Raw genomic sequence first — 20055 nt, forward strand, 5'->3', positions numbered from 1 at the left:
CCACTCCTTTAAATTGATACAGATTGGCAAAAGCCCTTCATCTGTTTAAGAAGGGCGGTAAGGACCAGCCAGGGAACTATAGACCATTGAGCCTGACCTCAGTGGTGGGCAAGTTGTTGGAGGGAATCCTGAGGGACAGGCTGTACATGTAGTTGGAAAGGCAAAAACTGATTCGGGATAGCCAACACGCTTCATGCATGGGAAATTATGTCTCCCAAACTTGATTGAGTTTTTGAGCAAGTAACAAAGAGGATTGATGAGGGCAGAGCAGTGGATGTGATCTATATGAACTTCAGTAAGGCTTTCGACAAGGTTCCCCATGGGAGACTGATTAGCAAGGTTAGATCTCATGGAATACAGGGAGAACTAGCCATTTGGATACAGAACTGGCTCAAAAGTAGAAGACAGAGAATGGTGGTGGAGGGTTGTTTCTCAGACTGGAGGCCTGTGACCAGTGGAGTGCCACAATATTGGTGCTGGGTCCTCTACTTTTTGTCATTTACATAAATGATTTGGATGTGAGCATAACAGGTACAGTTAGTAAGTTTGCAGGTGACACCAAAATTGGAGGTGTAGTGGACAGCGAAGACGGTTACCTCAGATTACAACAGGATCTTGACCAGATGGGCCAATGAGCTGAGAAGTGGCAGATGGAGTTTAATTCAGGTAAATGCGAGGTGCTGCATTTTGGGAAAGCAAATCTTAGCAGGACTTGTAGACTTAATGGCAAGGTCCTAGGGAGTATTGCTGAACAAAGTGAACTTGGAGTGCAGGTCATAGCTCCTTGAAAATGGAATTGCAGGTAGATAGGATAGTGAGGAAGGCATTTGGTATGCTTTCCTTTATTAGTCAGAGAATTGAGTACAGGAGTTAGGAGGTCATGTTGCGGCTGTACAGGACATTGGTTAGGCCACTGTTGGAATATTGTGTGCAATTCTGGTCTCCTTTCTATTGGAAAGATGTTGTGAAACTTGAAAGGTTCAGAAAAGATTTACAAAGATGTTGCCAGGGTTGGAGAATTTGAGCTATAGGGAGAGGCTGAACAGGCTGGGGCTGTTTTCCCTGGTGTGTTGGAGGATGAGGGGTGGCCTTACAGAGGTTTACAAATTATGAGAGGCATGGATAGGGTAAATAGGCGAAGTCTTTTCCCTGGGGTGGGGTGTCTGTTCCCATGCTGTATATCTCTATGACTCTAAGTACAGAATAATAACCGTACTCCCACATTCACATTGCTGAAACTGATGGATACAGTTTGATTAATACATCCATATTCACAGAACATAATCTGATGTGTACTGATCAATAACTGTATTTACATACTGACAGGGTCGGATTCGTACCTGTACTCTCATATTGACCTATTAGTGTTACGACACAGTGGTAATTCCCTCTACTAATTAAACCAAACACACAGAAAAGCTCACCTCACCTAATAATCTGTTAAAATATGAGTGTCAGACAACAACCCAAATTCCAGTTTTTAACAAGAGCATCAATTATATTCTTTAATGCTGAAAGTGAACATTAACAACAATTATTTACAACTCTAAGCCTCCTTTTGCTTGAAGATTTGTTATTTACCTCCCACTCTTTAACAATATGCTGATTCAATAAACCCCCTATTAAATTTACAGCAACTTAATTTTCAAAACCAGACAGTGGCTGTCATCCCCAGTGTCGATCTTCCTCTGTAGATCTCCCAGGGTCATCTTCGGTCTTCGGCTGCAAAGATGTTTCATATGAAAATGGTACCTTTGATCGAGAGTGTTGTGAATAACAGTCTTTCAATGGAAGTATGTTCTTTTTTCTGGCCAATTGTCCAAAAGGTCTCCTTTTGTGTTAATACCCCAAACATCGGATCATCTCCTTAGTTTGATAATGTCAAAACAGTAAAATACAAATTCAATTGGATTTTAGCAGCTTGAGGCATAATTTAAATGGATTGGTTAAATGTGAAATACGAACTAAGGTATCTAGGTAACAGCCAAATGTTACATCTTTCAATTTTCCACCACACTCTGTGACTGCTAGTCATCACAAGACAGGTGTTTGCCAACTTTCAGCTTTCACTCTCTCTTAAAGGTACAGTACATACCTTCAACTTCATAACAATAGAAACAGATTGATCATGATGCTCAGGTGTCAAATAGCAAAATCTGACAGCAGTGTTTGGTATTTGCATTCCGATATTGATACAGCTAAAACTGACAGGTAGAGATCAATATGTACAAATCATATGGAAGAAACTGAAGGGCACAAATTGATGTGTGCATGTTTATAGTCAGGTAGCCAGAACTGACAGTTATAGATAAGTAAGCTCTCATATCCAGACATGCACTTGCATCAGGTAGTCCCATTTGTGGCGCTGCAGAGGTATTGGTTAGGATCTGGCTCTCGGTGAATTGGTATAGATTTTGTTTTTTGTTACAATGACCAGACAAAGAGCAGCTGAGGCCAAGAATAGAATCTGTTGGAATTACTGGCTTGAAAGAAAAACAGCCTAATGATTATTAAATAAATATGACATTGAAAGTTTGATACTGTCAAACTCATGTAATGTTGAGTTATAGGAGATGTCTCCTCTCTCTTCCTTCAGATAAGTACTTGAAGGTCCAAAAGAATGTAATATTATCTCAGTATGGAGTCAAGTGTGATCAGTTCCTTCTGACAAACAGCAGGTAAGTTACCATTCTCCGACTGAAGAGCAGCCTTTCCGTAGTCACAGAGCAGTTTGAATTGAGCTCAATTTCCAGAGAGGAATTTTCAAACCAGGAATCAAATATTACCAAGCAATTACAATTTATTTTTTACCTCTCTCCATTCTCCATGCACATCACCCCAATTCCTATAAATTTTAACATTCACAGCCATAGAGTCACAGAGATGAACAACACCGAAACAGACCCTTTGGTCCGAATTATCTATGCCAACCAAATATCCTAGTCCCATTTGCCAGCACTTGGCCTATATCCCTCTAAACCCTCCTATTCATATACCCATCCAGATGTCTTTTAAATTTTGTAATTAACCCAGCATTCAACACTTACTCTGGCAGCTCATTCCATACACACACCACCTTAAACGTGAAGAGGTTGCCCCTTAGGTTCCTTTTAAATTTTTTCCCTTTCACATTACACCTATGCTCTCTAGTTTTGTACTCACCCACCCCAGGAAAAGACATTGTCTATTAATCCTATCCATGCCCCTCATGGTTTTATAAACCACTAGAAGGTCACCCTGCAGCCTCCATCGCTCTTGGGAAACAGCCTCTTTATTCAGCCTCTCCCTATATCTGAAATCCTCCAACCCTGGCAAGATCTTTGTAAATCTTTTCTGAACCCTTTCAAGTTTCACAGTATAAGAGGGAGACCAGAATTGCACGCAGTATTCCAAAAATGGCCTAACCAATGACCTGTACAGCTGCAACATGGCCTCTCAACTTCTACACTCAATGCTCTGACCAATAAAGGAAAGCATACCAAATGTTTCTTCACTATCCTATCTACCTGCGACTCCACTTTCATGGAACTATCAACCTGTATTCCAAGGTTTATTTCTTCAGCAACATTCCCCACAACCTTGCCATGAAGTTTATAAGTCTTCCTCTGATTTGCTTTTCCTAAATGCAGCACCTCACATTGATTTGAATTAAACTCTATCTGCCAGTCTTCAGCCCATTGGTCCATCTGATCCAGATCCTGTTGTACTCTGAAGTAACCTTCTTTGCTGTCCATTACACCTCCAATTTTGGTGCAATCTGCAAACCTACTAACTATACCTCCTGTGTTCACATCCAAATCATTTACATAAATGATGAAAAGCTGTGGACTCAGCACTGATCCTTGTAACACACCACTGGTCACAGGTCTCCGGTCTGAAAAGCAACCCTCCACCACCATCCGCTGTCTTCTACTCTTCAAGCCAGTTCTGTTTCCAAATGGCTAGTTCTTCTTGTATTCCATATGATCCAACCTTGCTAACCAGTCTACCATGAGGAACTTTGTCAAATGCCTTACTGAAGCTCATAAAGATCAAGTCTACTGGTCTGCCCTCATGAATCCTCTTTGTTACTCCTTCAAAAAACTCAATCAAATGAGTGAGATATGATTTGCCACACACACAACCATGTTGCCTGTCCCTAAACAGTCTTTGCCTTTCCAAATACACATAAATTCTGTCCCTCAGGATTCCCTGCAACAGCTTGCCCACCATCAATGTCAGGCTAACCAGCCTATAGTTCCCTGGCTTGACCTTGCCACCTTTCTTAAATCGTGGAACCACGTTAGCCACCTTCCAGTCTTCCAGCACCCCACCTGTGACTATCGATGATACAAATATCTCAGTAAGGGGCCCAGCAATCACTTCCCTAGTTTCCAACCGAGTTCTCGGATGCACCTGATCAGTTCCTGGGGAGTTACCATGTTTGCATTTTAAGTCATCCAACACCACCTCCTCAGTGATATGGACATTTTTCAAGATGTCACTATCCATTTCCCCACATTCTGTATTCTCCATGTGCTTCTCCACAATAAATACTGATGCAAATAGTCATTTCTTATCTCTCCCATCTCCTGCGGTTCCACACATAGGCTGCCTTGCAAATCTTTGAGGGGCCTCATTTTCACCCTAGTTATCCTTTTTTCCTGAATGTATTTCTAGAATTCCTTAGGATTCTCCTTAGCCCTATTTGCCAAAGATATCTCATGACCCCTTTTTACCTTCTTGATTTCCCTCTTAAGGATATGCCACTGCCTTTATACTTTTCTAAGGCTTCACTCTATCTTTGCTGTCTATACCTGACATATGCTCCCTTCATTTTCTTGACCAAAACTTGACCATCATCCAGCATTGCCTACACCTACCAGGCTTTCCTTTCACCCTCTCTGGATTCTTGTTCTCTCATTTTTGAAAGCTGCTTATTTTCCAGCTGTCCTTTTACCTGCGAATATCCGCCCCCAATGAACATTTGAAAGTTCTTGCATAATACTGTCAAGCCCATTGACATTGACACCATTTTCCAAGAGTGTTATTCTGAATGCTTGTCTGAAATGCACACTCGGGAATGACATTGAATCTACAGTTAATGACATTTTTTAAAATTAAAAGCAAGATGGGGAAAAAAGTCAGTCTGTAACATAATTTCAAAAACCATACATAACATCCATGTTAAATGTAGACATACGAGACATAAACAAAAGTCACCAATTTAAGGATGAAACACAGTTATTGAATTTATTAGTGATTGGGCAGGACAGAATTAATCCTTTGAACAGCTGTCACATTAAAAAATGTGAATTCCAAACACATTCTATGCCAAAGCCTGACAAATAAAACTGCAAATGACAGAAACCAGAAACAAAGTAATAATTGCTGGAAAAACTCAGCACATCTGGCAACATCTGTTGAGAGAAAGCAGAGTAAAAGCTTTGTGACCAGTGATTGTTGTTCAGAACTGAGTTTCTCCAGGAATTTCTGTCTTTGTGGTGGGGCCTTGGCGAGTGTTGCTGAACAGAGACCGAGGGGTGCAGCTGCATATTTCCTTGAAAGTAGAGTCACAAGGAGGCATTTGGCATGCTTGCCTTCATTGGTCAGAACATTGAGTGTAGAAGTTGGGATGTCATGTGGTGGATGTACAGGACATTGGTGAGGCCACTTTTGGAGTTTGTACAGTTCTCATCAACCTGCTACAGGAAGGATGTTGTTAAACCTGAGATGGTGCAGAAAAGATTTACAAGGATATTATAGAGATATAGAGTCGTACAGCAGAGAATCAGGCTCTTCAGCCCACCATGTCCAGCAAGGAGGGGACATGAAAGGTCCTTAGTTGGTAGGATTAGGGAAAACCCTAAGGCTTTCTATAGGTATGTCAGGAATAAAAGAATGACTAGGGTAGGAATAGGTCCAGTCAAGGATAGTAGTGGGAAGTTGCGTGTGGAGGCTGAAGAGATTGGGGAGACACTGAATGAATACTTTTCATCAGTATTCACTCAGGAACAGGACATTGTTGTCAATGTGAGTACTGAGTCACAATTAAGTAGAATGGATAACTTTTGAGGTATGTAGAGAAGAGGTGTTGGAAATTCTGGAAAGGGTGAAAATAGATAAGTCCCCTGGGCCTGATGGCATTTATCCTAGGATTCTCTGGGAAGCAAGGGAGGAGATTGCAGAGCCATTGGCCTTGATTTTTATGTCCTCGTTGTCTACAGGAGTAGTGCCAGAAGATTGGAGGCTAGCAAATGTGGTTCCCTTGTTCAAGAAGGGGAGTAGGGATAACCCTAGTAACTATAGGCCGGTGAGTCTCACTTCTGTTGTGGGCAAAATCTTAGAGAGAATTGTAAGGGATAGGATTTATGAACATCTGGATAGGAATAATGTGATCAAGGATAGTCAGCATGGTTTTGTGAAGGGCAGGTCATGCCTCACAAACCTTATTGAATTCTTTGAGAAGGTGACTAAGGAGGTGGACGAGGGGAAAGCGGTAGATGTGGTGTATATGGATTTTAGTAAGGCGTTTGATAAGGTTCCCCATGGTAGACTACTGCAAAAAATACGGAGGTATGGCATTGAGGGTGAGTTGGAGGTTTGGATTAGGAGTTGGCTGGCTGGAAGAAGACAGAGGGTAGTAGTTGGTGGCAAAGGTTCATCTTGGAGTGCCGTCACTAGCAGTGTTCCACAAGGATCTGTTTTGGGACCATTGCTGTTTGTCATTTTTATAAATGACCTGGAGGAGGGATTAGAAGGTTGGGTGAGCAAGTTTGCGGATGATACGAAAGCCGGAGGAGTTGTAGACAGTGAGGAAGGATGTGGCAGGTTACAGCAGGATATAGATAAGCTGCAGAACTGGGCAGAAAGGTGGAAAATGGAGTTCAATGTAGCTAAGTGTGAGGTGATTCATTTTGGTAAGAGTAATAAAAAGATGGGGTACTGGGCTAACGGTCGGATACTTGGTAGTGTGGATGAGCAGAGGGATCTTGGTGTCCATGTACACAAATCTTTGAAAGTTGCCACCCAGGTAAATAGTGCGGTGAAGAAGGCATATGGCGTACTGGCTTTTATTGGTAGAGGAATTGAGTTCCGGAGTATTGAGGTCATGTTGCAGTTGTATAAGACTCTGGTGCGGCCGCGTCTGGAGTATTGTGTGCAGTTTTGGTCGCCATACTATAGGAAGGATGTGGAGGCACTGGAACGGGTGCAGAGGAGGTTTACCAGGATGTTGCCTGGTATGGTAGAAAGATCGTATGAGGAAAGGCTGAGGCACTTGGGGTTGTTTTCATTGGAGAAAAGAAGGTTTAGGGGTGACTTGATTGAGGTGTATAAGATGATTAGGGGTTTAGATAGGGTCAACAGTGAGAATCTTTTTCCACGTATGGAGTCAGCTATTACAAGGGTGCATAGCTTTAAATTAAGGGGGGGTAGGTATAGGACAGATGTTAGGGGTAGGTTCTTTACTCAGCGAGTCGTGAGTTCATGGAATGCCCTGCCAGTAGCAGTGGTGGACTCTCCCTCATTATGGGCATTTAAGCGGGCATTGGATAGGCATATGGAGGATAGTGGGCTAATGTAGGTTAGGTGGGCTTGGATCGGCGCAACATCGAGGGCCGAAGGGCCTGTACTGCGCTGTATTCTTCTATGTTCTAAACACCGAACTGTGATCGACCTGCACTTGTCCCATAGCCTACTATACCCTGGCTTTTTAAAGGCATATCCAGATGCTGCTTAAGTGTTGTGTGTGTACTCCACCACCCTCTCAGGCAGCATGTTCCAAACTTTCCCACACTCTAGATCAAAATACTTTTCTCTGGTATCTTCTAAACTGCATTCTCCGCACCTTCAACTTGTAACCTTTGGTCTTAGACACATCAGCCATGGGGAGAAAGATTCTCATGATCTGCTCTGTCTGCATCTCTCATAATTTGACATACTTCAGTCAGATCCTCCCTCCACCTCCTCTGCTCCAACGAAACTAAACCTGGCCTATCCAGTCTCTCCTCACGATGGAAACTTTCCAACCAACTGCACCCTCTCCAGTACAATCACATCTTCTGATAGGGTGGTAACCAAAACTGGACATTCCAGTATTCTATCTGTGGCAGAGCCAATATTTTGTAAATTTGTCAGAAGACTTCCTTGCTGTTATATTGTACAGCTCAGATATGCCTCCTTCAGCAGCCTGTCTGCCTGTGCTGACACCTTCTGGGATCTATAGACTTGTACACCATGGTCCCCTTCTTTCTTAGTATTCCCTAGGGACCAGCCTTCATTGTGTAATTCTTTCCCGTATTAGACCTTCCAAAAGACATTACATCATACTTACCAGGATTAAATTCCATCAGCTATTGCACTGCTCAATGTACTCATACTGTAGCCTGAGACCATCCCCGTTACTGCCAATCACACCCCTCATTTTCATATCACAGAACAAAGAACAGTACAGCATAGGAACAGGCCCATCACCCTCCAAACCTGCACTGAAACATTTTGCACTTCTGTATGAAAAGCTCATCTACAGGTGATTAATTATACATTCTATATTCACATCCAAGTCATTAATGTACATAACAAACAGCAAGGATTCCAGCACTGATCCCGGTGGCTGTCGTGGTGGCCTGTATCTGGCCAGAATAGAGTGGCCCATGTCTGTTAACACAAACTGGTTTGTAAGTGGAAAGTAGAATGAAACAGCAGGATGTGAAACAGAATGGTGGGCAGAAACTAAGCTAAGCTAAACAGCCTACTTACACTCACTGGGGCGTAATGATACCATTGAACAAGTCACACCTGAGATCCAATAAATGAGTAACTCCAGCCACATTAAATAAAAGGGTAATTGTCCCAGTTAATGAACAATCACCAGGTGCTAGTTACAGCCCATTAATCCCCTAAACAGCTGAGGATGTAACAGCTAAAGTTATCTTATAGTACTCAGTTTAAGAAAAAAAAAGTACTCAGTTTCTTGAAATATGTTAGAATATTATGACAAAGATTATCACAAAGAGTAGTTTTCAGCATATAAAATAGGTGCATAATACCAAAGCATAAAGAGGAAAAGAAGCGTTTAAACCTGGAAGTGAAGGTTAGTTAGCTTTAGGTAACGCCTTCTTTTACACCCAGAACAAAATAGATTGTTCACAGCCCATTAATCACAAAGTGCTAACAGTTGGGGCAAAAACATAACATTACACTTTGTTACTAAGTTTTTATAACAAATTAAAATTACAAGTTGATAGCAATTAAGTCAAAACAGACTGTCGTTTGTTTTTTTCTTCATATATAATTAAGACCGTTGGGAATATAAGAAGAGCAATTGAATTTGATAAAATGGAATACAATGAATAACAGCATTCAAGCTGTCCCGAGAGACAAGCTAGCCTCTGAGAAACCCAAAGGTGTTCAGCAAATAACTTTGGAATGTGAATGAATAGGATGCACAGAAAGATCGCAAGGCCTAGAGATTCCATTTATCCCCATTTATCTCTCCACTCTGGAAGCTTCCTGCCTCCATTCCTGATGAAGGGCTTTTGCCAGAAAAGTCAATTTTCCTGCTCCTCGGATGCTGCCTGACCTGCTGTGCTTTTCCAGCACCACCCTGATCTAAACTCTGGTTTCCAGCAACTGCAGTCCTCACTTTTGCCAAGAGATTACAGTGTCCGCTAAATTCTGAGAGGTCAGGAAATCCTGGGGCTGTCCATAGAAATACCAATCATTGGTTGGGTCTCATAGAATAGAGTATGCAAAGGGGGAGGAACATTACAATTACATACAATGTGATTACAAACAAAGTTTACAAAAAGTACTGCTTTTTATTGTAAAATCAGTGTGTCATGAACCTTTCTTCTGAGGCCAGTCTCAGAGGAAGGTCATTTGGCCCTCTCCCTGCACTAACTAGTTTCTGCTTGAATAAATACCAACCACTTGCCTGAATCCTGCCTGCCTGCCGAATCTTTCATCCCCGGTCGTGGATTATGTTCCGACAAAGGCCATACAAAAGTACATGTATACTACATCAACTGCACTACTCTCATCAGGATGTTTTGTTGCTAGGACCGGAGGTTTTGAGTTAGAGGGAGAGGCTGAACAGGCTGTTGCTTTGTTCCATGGACTGTCGGAGAATGAGGTGTGACCTTTGTACAGGTTGAGAAAATCATGAGGGGCATGATAGGGTGAATAGCCACTGTCTTTTTCTGAATGTGGGTGAGTGCAAAAATAGAGGGCACAGGTTTGAATTGTGGAAAAAAGATTTTAAAAGGCCCTGTGGGGTTACTTTATCACCTAGAGGGTGGTGCTTGTATGGAATGAGCTACCAGAGGAAGTGGAGGTGGTGGGTACAATTACAACCTTTTATAGGCACCTGGATATATACAAGAATAGGAACAGTTTAGAGGGATATGTGCCAAATGCTCGCAAATGTGACTAGCCATGATGTGGAGGTGCTGGTGTTGGACTGGGGTGGACAAAGTTAAGAATCATACAACACCAGTTTCTTGTACAGCAGGTTTATTTGGAAGCACTAGCTTTCAGTGCACTGCTCCTTCATCGCTCTGAAAGCTGGTGCTTCCAAATAAACCTGCTGTACAAGAAACTGGTGTTGTGAGATTTTTAACTTAAATGGGACAAAGTCAGATTAGGATGTCTGGTCAGCACTAACTGCTTGTACCAAAGGATCTGTTTCCGTGCTGTATAACTGTATGACTCTCTGAAGGCCGGACCTTGATATCATTACTCCCAGTTAGACTCTGCACCATCAGAGTTGCCATGGTCAATTGCCTTTACCTCCTTGACTCTGAAGAACAGCACAGATCTGTTCTTTGACCATGTGTTGGGATTTCATTTGCCTGTGAATTCTCCAGATTCAAACAGTCAAAGAAAATAAGGCCTTTCCCATTCACTTTAGGTAACATGAACTGAAACCTCTCTCCTTTGCTACTGGCTGTCCACTTAATAGCAAGCATTTAAACTGCTCAATAACACAATGCAGGAAGATTGAAGCAGGATCAATCGAGTGTGAGCATCCTTCCTGTATCATAACGGTATCTTTCAAAAATCTTTTTATACATAAAATCAGTGCATGTACATAACAGCCCAAGTAGTCAACATTAAATTTAGTTTCCAAGTCTTTCACGAGGCAACATTGCTCTAATCTGTTCAGTCTGTCACATCTGCGCAGAGTTTTGAACGACAATAAACCGTATTATCAGTCCCATTGAATAGCACAGACTGACAGGTAGATAGTAATTCCCAAGTACGCAAACCATGTAAGTGAATAGAAGAAACAAGATGAGTTCTGCGCTCTCAGAAGAACAAACAGTTGCAGACTGCACCAGTTATTGTCCTTATTCATGGAAGGAAGGACTTGAAGGAAACTGATAATTTCTGGACATACCAAGGAATGAGATGGTGTCAATACACAGTGGGTATAGAATGTCTTGCAATGTACATAAATACTCTCAGGTTAGTAGGTCTATTGACAAAAATGGAAAAGTCATGACCTCAAAGATCTCACAGTTGGGAGAACTAGCATTTCATTAAACGAGTTTCCAGGACAGTGTGAGAGTGTGTCAGCCTCTGTGTACAAGTGAACTTCCTATAGATTTTAAATGCATAGTATCACCTTGGTCAAAAAGTAAATTCTACTTGTTTATTAGAAAATACTGAACCTACTGCATGTTCACAATGTATTCCACTTAAGTAGGGAAAGAAGTAACTAAAAATCCAGACTAATTATTCATCCAGTTATCTCACCATAGCTTAAACATACTGTCTGACTCTGACTGTATGTAATTCATGTATCAATTCTTGTTGTCCAAACTGGAGGAATTAAATAGCAGGCCAAGTGCCAGATTGAAACAAATATTGCAATTTAATTTGTTTCCATAAGATGAAAACAGAACACTTCTCAGACGAAATGACTAAATAAATACTTTGTTTTCAAAAGTCCAAAGGAAAATCAAACATTGACATGAAAAGGTACACGTTTAAACAGATACCCAGAGATTATTGGACACAATGAAAAAACTCTCATACTGGTCTTGTTATAAACATGTGAACAATAAATTCAAAGTATACATTCAGACCAGAGACTGACCAATCCAGAAAATACCTTACAATCATAAACTTACCATCGAATAAAAGTTGTGGAAATTATCCAGACCCATTCCCCATTATTCTGCATTTACCCTAATTGATGCACCTAACCTAGACATCCTAGAACATTATGGGCAATTAGCATGGCCAATTGTGAGAGAAAAACTGAGCACCCGGACGAAACCCACTCAAGACAAGGGGAGAATGTGCAAAGTCCCCACAGAGAGTCACCCGAACTGGAATCGAATCAGAGTCCCTGGCGTGGTGAGGCAGCAGTGCAAACCACTAATAAAATTGGCAAGCTCAGTGTGAATTCCAGCCCAGAAATAGACATGCGGAACTAGAAACACACCCTTCCACTCCCACATCATCACAACAACGAACAGAAGGAAAACGAGCCATTACCACAGTCACTTTCTGTGTAACAGACACAAAACAAATCTCCCTCAGTCAGTGTGATAGTAACAGAATCACCATCCGCTTTACATTTCGTTGTAGATTCTGACAGATCCACATTGAATCCCACAAAACCAATCACAGAGACTGACTGTTTGGGAATGATTCCATGTAAACTACCCAATCAGGAACGAGGCTTTCCCCCATCCTTCATTAGCATTGATGACGTCGTCAGGCTATAAAAAGGGAGCTCCGAGCCCGCTTTCTCTTATTCTGTGCCTGAAAGTGAGCGGCGCTATGGCGGATGAGAAGAAAGCACAGCAAGCCTCCAAGAAGGGCGCGAAGAAAATCATCAAGAAGGCGCCAGCGAAGGGCGGCAAGAAACGGAAAAGGTCCAGGAAAGAAAGTTATTCCATCTACATCTACAAAGTGATGAAGCAGGTTCACCCCGACACCGGCATCTCCTCCAAGGCCATGAGCATCATGAACTCGTTCGTCAACGATATTTTCGAGCGCATCGCGGGGGAGGCTTCCCGCCTGGCCCATTACAACAAGCGCAGCACCATCAGCTCCCGGGAGATCCAGACCGCCGTGCGGCTGCTGCTGCCCGGGGAACTGGCCAAGCACGCCGTGTCGGAGGGCACAAAGGCGGTGACCAAGTACACCAGCTCCAAGTGAAGGACCGCATCGCACTGAAACAAACACATGCACAACCCAAAGGCTCTTATAAGAGCCACCCACAACTTCCCAGTGTGAGCTGAATCGTTTTATTTTAAAGATTGTTTTGTTTTAGTTTACATATGATTCTTCACAAAATAATTTGTTCATATAAGACCGTTGCAAATTAATGAGGTACGGTGCGGGGAAGATTGCATAAACAGCCTCTCCCCTGTGTTTAGAGTGGGCAGATTAAACGTCAGTGAGTCACTTTTCCATCTTGTTTATTTAACGTTGGTAAAAACCCTGGTAGAATTTTAATACTTATTTTCACACCTTGCAAACAACCACCTAGTGCTTCCAAATCAGCCTCTTGGACTATAACCTGGTGACTGACTGTAGAGTTTGCACATTCTCCCCGTGGTGCTCCGGTTTCCTCCCACAGTCCAAAAATGTGCAGGTTAGGTGAATTGGCCATGCTAAATTGTCCGTAGTGTCAGGTGAAGGGGGAAATGTAGGGGAATGGGTCTGGGTGGGTTGCGCTTCGGCGGGGCGGTGTGGACTTGTTGAGCCAAAGGGCCAGTTACACACTAGGTAATGTAATCTAATCACACTTGTCCATATCTTTCATCTGATTTTTAAAAAGATATTTGCAATGCGCTGGTATAATCCGATTTTTCAGAATGCAAAAACCTAAGCACTTTCTGCTGTCGGTAAGAAGCTTTCAAAGGGAATCGAGAGAACGCCCAAGAAAGCTGCCGGATTGAAATGTGATGATTTTGCTGAATCTGAGACCGAGAGCAATAAGGGAGGACAGCTTCAAAATATCGTCTAAACAACATGATTTGGAGATGCTGGTGATGGACTGGGGTGTACAAAGTTGAAAATCACACAATACCAGATTATAGTCCAACGGGTTTAATTGGAAGCACACTAGCTTTCGGAGCGTCGCTCCTTCATCAGGTGGTAGTGGAGGGCTCAGTCCTAACAGAATTCATAGCAACAATTTACAGTGTGATTTAACTAAAATTATGCATTGAAAAATTGATTGTCTGTTAAGCTTTTCATCTGTTAGAATACCGTGATACTTTCACTTCTTTCATGTGTAAATCACAAAACATTTTTTAAAAAAGTTGCATTCTCAAGTTAACAATGGTGATAGCTAGGCAATATGTTGTCTAAACATCGTGTTCGCCATCGATACTGAGCCGAAAGAATGTTGTGTGTTGCTTTATCAGGATGCCCGGGGTGCTACTGCAATGTGAAGTGAGAAGTCAAGTGCAGACTGCAGTGTTTCAGCTTCTTAAGCGGGTTCATTTCAGCTTCTTAAGGGTGGGGTGCTGCCTAATATCCAGGCCGTGCTGCTGCCCAAGAAAACCTCCGCTGCTGGATCTGCTAAAAAGTGAAGAAAGTATTCTTAAATCTGACAAACCAAAGGCTCTTTTAAGAGCCACTCAGATCTATGAAAGGAGCTCTTCCTTCCGTCGGATTGATTATTTTCCCTTTAATTATTTATCGGTTTTAGTCGCTTCCATATACGATACGATTGGGTATGTGTGAAACCCTTCTTGATGGTTTAAATCTGACAACCCAAAGGCTCTTTTAAGGGCACTCACCGGATTTGTTTTATTTTTAATGTGGAGAAGCTTGAACTTTGTACCTGAGCTCTGTCAATTACTATCGCCTTGTTATTGAATAATTGTGTTGAGGAGATGTTGCTGATGTTGCACTGGGGTGTACAAAGTTAAAAAATCACGCAACACCAGCTTATGGTCCAACAGGTTTATCTGTATGCACTAGCTTTCGGAACATCCATCACGTGCTTGAACAACTGGTGTCATGTTGGCCCAGATAATGCCTTTAAGGTGCAAGCTGCCCTGTGAGACTGTCTGCCACAATGGTCAGACTGATTATAATCTAAAGAAAATGGATTTACAGATTCTTACGTGGATTCATATAGCTTTTGAGCAAAGTACACACAGACACTCACGGAGACCCTCTCTCATACACTCACACATAATCTTATATGTCCCAATCAGATTTCCTCTCAGTCTTCTAAACTCAAGGGTATGCAAGCCCAGTCGCTCCAGTCTTTCAGCGTAAGGTAGTCCCGACATTCCAGGAATTGACCTCGTGAACCTACGCTGCACTCCCTCCATAGCCAGAATGTCTTCCCTCAAATTTGGAGAACAGAACTGCACACAGTACTCGAGGTGTTGTCTCACCAGAGCCCTGTACAGCTACAGTCGATGTAGCAAATACTCCTAAGCGGCCCCTATCCCTCAGCGGTTTGTTCACTAGTGTGTTCATAGACAGACTTTCTTCGCTGCCCCCAGAGAGAACATATTAAATACCCGTGAGTGATTTTTCTTTTTCAGCTGTAAAGGAGGGAAGGGGGTAAAGTGAACTGCACTTCTGTAATCGATAGACAAATCAACGCCTAAGTACCTGCGCATTCTCACCTGTAAAACTTTGCGCTCTTTTCTACATGTTAGTGGACTTTTCAAGTTTGAAAATGAGCCGTTGATCTCTTGGCGCCAAATGTTTCCCATCCCCCAACGACAAGCCATATGAATACCGAGACAGAGAGGGAGATTCCGGGAATTTATAATACACTACCAATGTCATGTTAAAATTATATTTCACAATCTGTCACAATAAATTCTGCGAAGACGGGAGATATGACTTCACGGTCCATGGCAATATCGCTTATAACTCATTCCGTTTTACTTCCTTGATTTATAATTACAAATATTAATGTACCACATCGTTTCCTGCTCTCTATGGATAGTTTAGTGGCTCTGAAAAGAGCCGTTGTGTTTCTCTTTCTCTCTCTCGGGGTGAATGTGTAGGGCCGGCCAGGCTCCGTTTAGGCGCGCTCCCCGCGGATCCGGCGGGCCAGCTGGATGTCCTTGGGCATGATGGTGACCCGCTTGGCGTGGATGGCGCACAGGTTGGTGTCCTCAAACAGCCCCACCAGGTAAGCCTCGCTGGCCTCCTGCAGGGCCATCACCGCCGAACTCTGGAAGCGCAGGTCGGTCTTGAAGTCCTGAGCGATCTCTCGCACGAGGCGCTGGAAGGGAAGTTTGCGGATCAGCAGCTCGGTGGATTTCTGGTAGCGGCGGATCTCCCGCAGAGCCACCGTGCCGGGCCTGTAGCGATGAGGCTTCTTCACTCCGCCCGTGGCCGGAGCGCTCTTGCGGGCCGCTTTGGTCGCCAGCTGTTTGCGGGGAGCTTTCCCTCCGGTGGATTTGCGCGCTGTCTGCTTGGTTCGGGCCATTCTCTTCAACTCTCTGTAATACACACAGGCTGCTGCTGTCAATGCTGAGGCTGCTGCGGTGCTGCCTGTTAAAGGGAATGTAGAGCCCGCCCGAGAGCTGGGATTGGATACAACCCTGTCCCTCAGCCCACAGAGAAACAGCTCCGGAAGGCACAGAAAAGGCAGGAAAAGAATTGTTGGAAGCTGATTGGGTAACGTGAAATGACAGTTGGTCAGTTTGAAAATTCCCGCCGAATTCACTCTGATAAACACTGAGATGAACGTTCAAACGCAAACATCCGTCTGCAACTAAGTTAAAATTTAATATTTTATAGTAATTATTAAAAACCTAGTTAACTGTCAGCGAAGAGAGGAGGCGGGATCATTGCCTGATCTGTCTGTAACAGGCAGGAGGAAAGGCGGGGTTTAAAATAGCCCAGACCAACTGAACAGCCGAACTTGATCAATCGAAACAACCCGCCATCTTAAAAGCAAATGCAGTGTACACCGATAAAAGGACAGAATCTCACTTTATCTGTTTTTTTTATTACCCTAAGATTGTAATTAGGCCGAACACAATGGGGAATTGCTGCCTGAACTATCTGTACCTATCTGTAACAGCCACATAGAAGGAACGCGCCATGAAAACATGCGCAGCGTCCCAGAATCAAAACTGAACAAAATTCCTGAACGGGTCAGTGAAATACAAATACTACAATTTGTCACATTCGTGACTCGGTAGGGTTATAAGTTGCGAAGTGAAATAACCACATGTGGATCAATAAACCGGCCCTTCCCTATTTGATGCCTTCCCCATTCAACAGGTTGCGCTCTCGTAAACCATGGCATGAGTGTTTATTTGATTTATTCAGATCGATTAATAACTGAGGTAGGTCTGCGCGCGGCGCCGGGACAAGGAACATTGGATCCGGGCTCAGCTTTTACCTGCGAGATGTGGGTGGCCCTGATAAGAGCCTTTGGGTTCAAATGGTTATATGTTACGCCGACTTTGCTGCTGTCTTGGTCACTTTCGCTTTGGGCTTGGCCTTGCTTTTAGCCGGTTTGCTGAGGGGTTTGGGGGCTTTAGGACCCTTGGCCTTTTTCACCTTCTTCACGAAAGTCCGTTTCTTTGGCGCTGCTTTGCTCACCGCTTTCTTTCGCGGTGCCGTCCTCTTGCCGATCGCGTTCTTGGCTGGGGATTTCTTGACTGTCGCTTTCTTGGCCTGGGACTTCTTGGCTGTCGCTTTCTTGGCCTGGGATTTCTTTGCTGTCACCTTCTTGGCCGGTGATTTCTTCACGGCCAGTTTATTGGCGGCCGCTGATGTTCCCGCCTTCTTTCCCGCTTTTGCCATGACTGGATTCTTTGGGAGTTTGAAGGAGCCGGAGACGCCCTGGCCCTTGACCAGAACAAGGGAGCCGTTCGTCAGGCACCTCCTGATACTCATCTTGATCTGTGCCTTTCGCTTTCCCACATCGATCCCGCTTCTCTCCAGCGCCTTCTTTACAGCGGACAGAGACGCCCCTTTGAGATCCTTGAAATCCCCGACAACCTTCAGAATCAGCTCTCCCAACCCGGGACCGGGTGTTTTTTTTTTCCCTGGGAGCCGCCGCCTTCTTCTTGGGAGCCTTGGCTTTGATGGGAGCGGAGGCTGGAGGAGCCGTTTCGGCGGCTGCACTGTCGCTCATGTTGAGAACTCTGCGCTGAATCTCTCTCTGGGTCAGTCTGAACTGGGTAAGCAATGAAGTTGCTGGGGGCGGCACTGAGCAACTTGAAAGTTAAAAATCATACAACACCAGGTTATAGTCCAACTATCACCTGATGAAGGAGCGTCGCTCCGAAAGCTAGTGTGCTTCCAATTAAACCTGTTGGACTATAACCTGGTGTTGCATGATTTTTAACTTTGTACACCCCAATCCAACACCGGCGTCTCCAAATCAGAGCAACTTCAAGGCAGCGTGCTGAGGTCGCAGGGATAATCTGCCGTCAGCTCCCTGCTCCCTCCCTGTGTATCTCTAAAGGCCTAAACTCTCCGATTCCTCTGAAATTCCGCATTTCCAGAGAGCCAGGCTCGATCGCTCCTCACACTGACATGGGAAGCTTTACGGCTGAAAAGTTTTCACTCCAATTGACGGCTCCGTTGTTCAGTTAAACGCATTTTGCTGCTGCACTGATGGCGCTCTCTGAGCTGAACGGTGACATTGTCGCTACTTTTAGACCGAAATCTTGAAACTAACAAATATATTGCCTTCAAATCTACCTTTGGGGTTTAGAAGGGAAGCAGGGAGATAATTTGAATTGTAAATATTTTTGAGTTACATAAGAGAGACTTGGAAATATCATAATGTTAGCGGACACACAAACACAGTTACGTCAGACTAACCGTCCGTCCTTTTCCTACAGTCTCTCTGACACAATATTCACATTCACATACAGTCACACGCCAGAAAGTGTGGAAGGATAGAATTTCTCCTACTTTCAGCCTTTGCTGCGGTGTCCAGGGAGTTATTTGCAGTTCTTCTCCTCAGTAACTGTTACACTCTCATCAGCTCTACTGTTTACACCCTCAAAGATGGCCAGTCGGTTTGTCAAGCTTAGAAGACAGAACAGTGTGCACTGGAACAGGCCCTTCATGTTTATGCTGACTCCAGCAGATCCTGAATACTGTTTTGTCAAATGCTTCACAATTGAAGCTTTCATTTGATATTTCCCTGCAGGCTGACTGGTCTGTAGTTCCCAATTTTGTGCCTACCTGCCTTTTCCATTGGATTGCTTACACTAGCTAACCCCCAATCTGAGTAAATTATTGCAGAGTTTATGGAATCTTGGAACATGACCACCACTGCATCCACTATTACTCTGTCCACTACATTAAATACTCTGGGACGTAGATGATCAAGACATGGTGTTTCACAACCTTCAATCCTATCCACTATCCCAACGTCATTTCCCAAATAATACTGATTTGGTTCAGTTTTTCGCTCTCACTAAACTCCCAACATTACTACTGTGTTAGTTATGTGAACATCTCTGAACAGAAAACAACAGTATGTTAGCGATTTTTGAAGATGTTTTTGTTCCCCATTTTGAACTCCCCTCTTTTATGTTGTAAGTGACATATGGTCCTCTTTACCAACCTATTTCTCTCTTTACACATTTATTAGTGCTTCAACATTTTTTTTTCTTTAATGGTTTCCACAAAGTTACGGTTTTCTTCATTTGCTCTTTGTTAATCAAATCCATTTTCGCTGTCATTTGCTGAATTTGGATGTTTGCAGCCTTCACGTCTTTTGCTAAATTTCTTCCCAAATTGTAGGCCTTTTCGTTTCACCAAAAACTATCTTGAATAGCCGTTTCAAGTTTCACAACATCCTTTCTTTGGAGATAGACCAGAATTGCACATAATATTCCAAAAATGGCATAAACGATGTTCTGTACACCCACAACATATTCTCCTGAGTCATATACTCAAAGCTCTGAACAGAAAAGAAAAAAATATCAAATGCCTTCTTTGCTATCCTATCTAACTATAACTCCACTTTCAAGGAACAATGAACCTGCATTCCAAGGTCTCTTTGTTCAGCAACACTCCACAGAACCTTACTATTAAGTGTGTAAGTCCTGCCCTGATTTGCCTTTTCAAATTGAAGCAGCTCATACTGAT

The 20055-nt window shown here is 43.3% G+C and overlaps 2 protein-coding genes and 1 long non-coding RNA gene across 3 annotated transcripts in view; 2 read left to right on the forward strand and 1 right to left on the reverse strand.

Moving 5' to 3' along the window:
- Nucleotides 1-20055, forward strand: part of LOC122544647 (uncharacterized) — a 211597-nt gene that overhangs the window by 181903 nt on the left and 9639 nt on the right. The window lies entirely within an intron of this gene.
- On the forward strand, nt 12396-13551 carry LOC122544544 (histone H2B type 1-O-like). The gene has a single exon (XM_043683858.2). It carries the CDS (start codon nt 12700-12702, stop codon nt 13153-13155), a length of 456 nt encoding a protein of 151 aa, XP_043539793.2. The 5' UTR covers nt 12396-12699; the 3' UTR covers nt 13156-13551.
- LOC122544569 (histone H3) lies at nt 15961-16414 on the reverse strand. Its single transcript, XM_043683884.2, has one exon. The coding sequence runs from the start codon at nt 16412-16414 to the stop codon at nt 16004-16006; it is 411 nt and encodes a 136-aa protein (XP_043539819.1). The 3' UTR covers nt 15961-16003.

Source organism: Chiloscyllium plagiosum, unplaced genomic scaffold (assembly GCF_037043375.1).
Source record: "Chiloscyllium plagiosum isolate Xiang-an unplaced genomic scaffold, Cpla_swu_hap1 HiC_scaffold_49, whole genome shotgun sequence".
Taxonomy (NCBI): Eukaryota; Metazoa; Chordata; class Chondrichthyes; order Orectolobiformes; family Hemiscylliidae; genus Chiloscyllium; species Chiloscyllium plagiosum.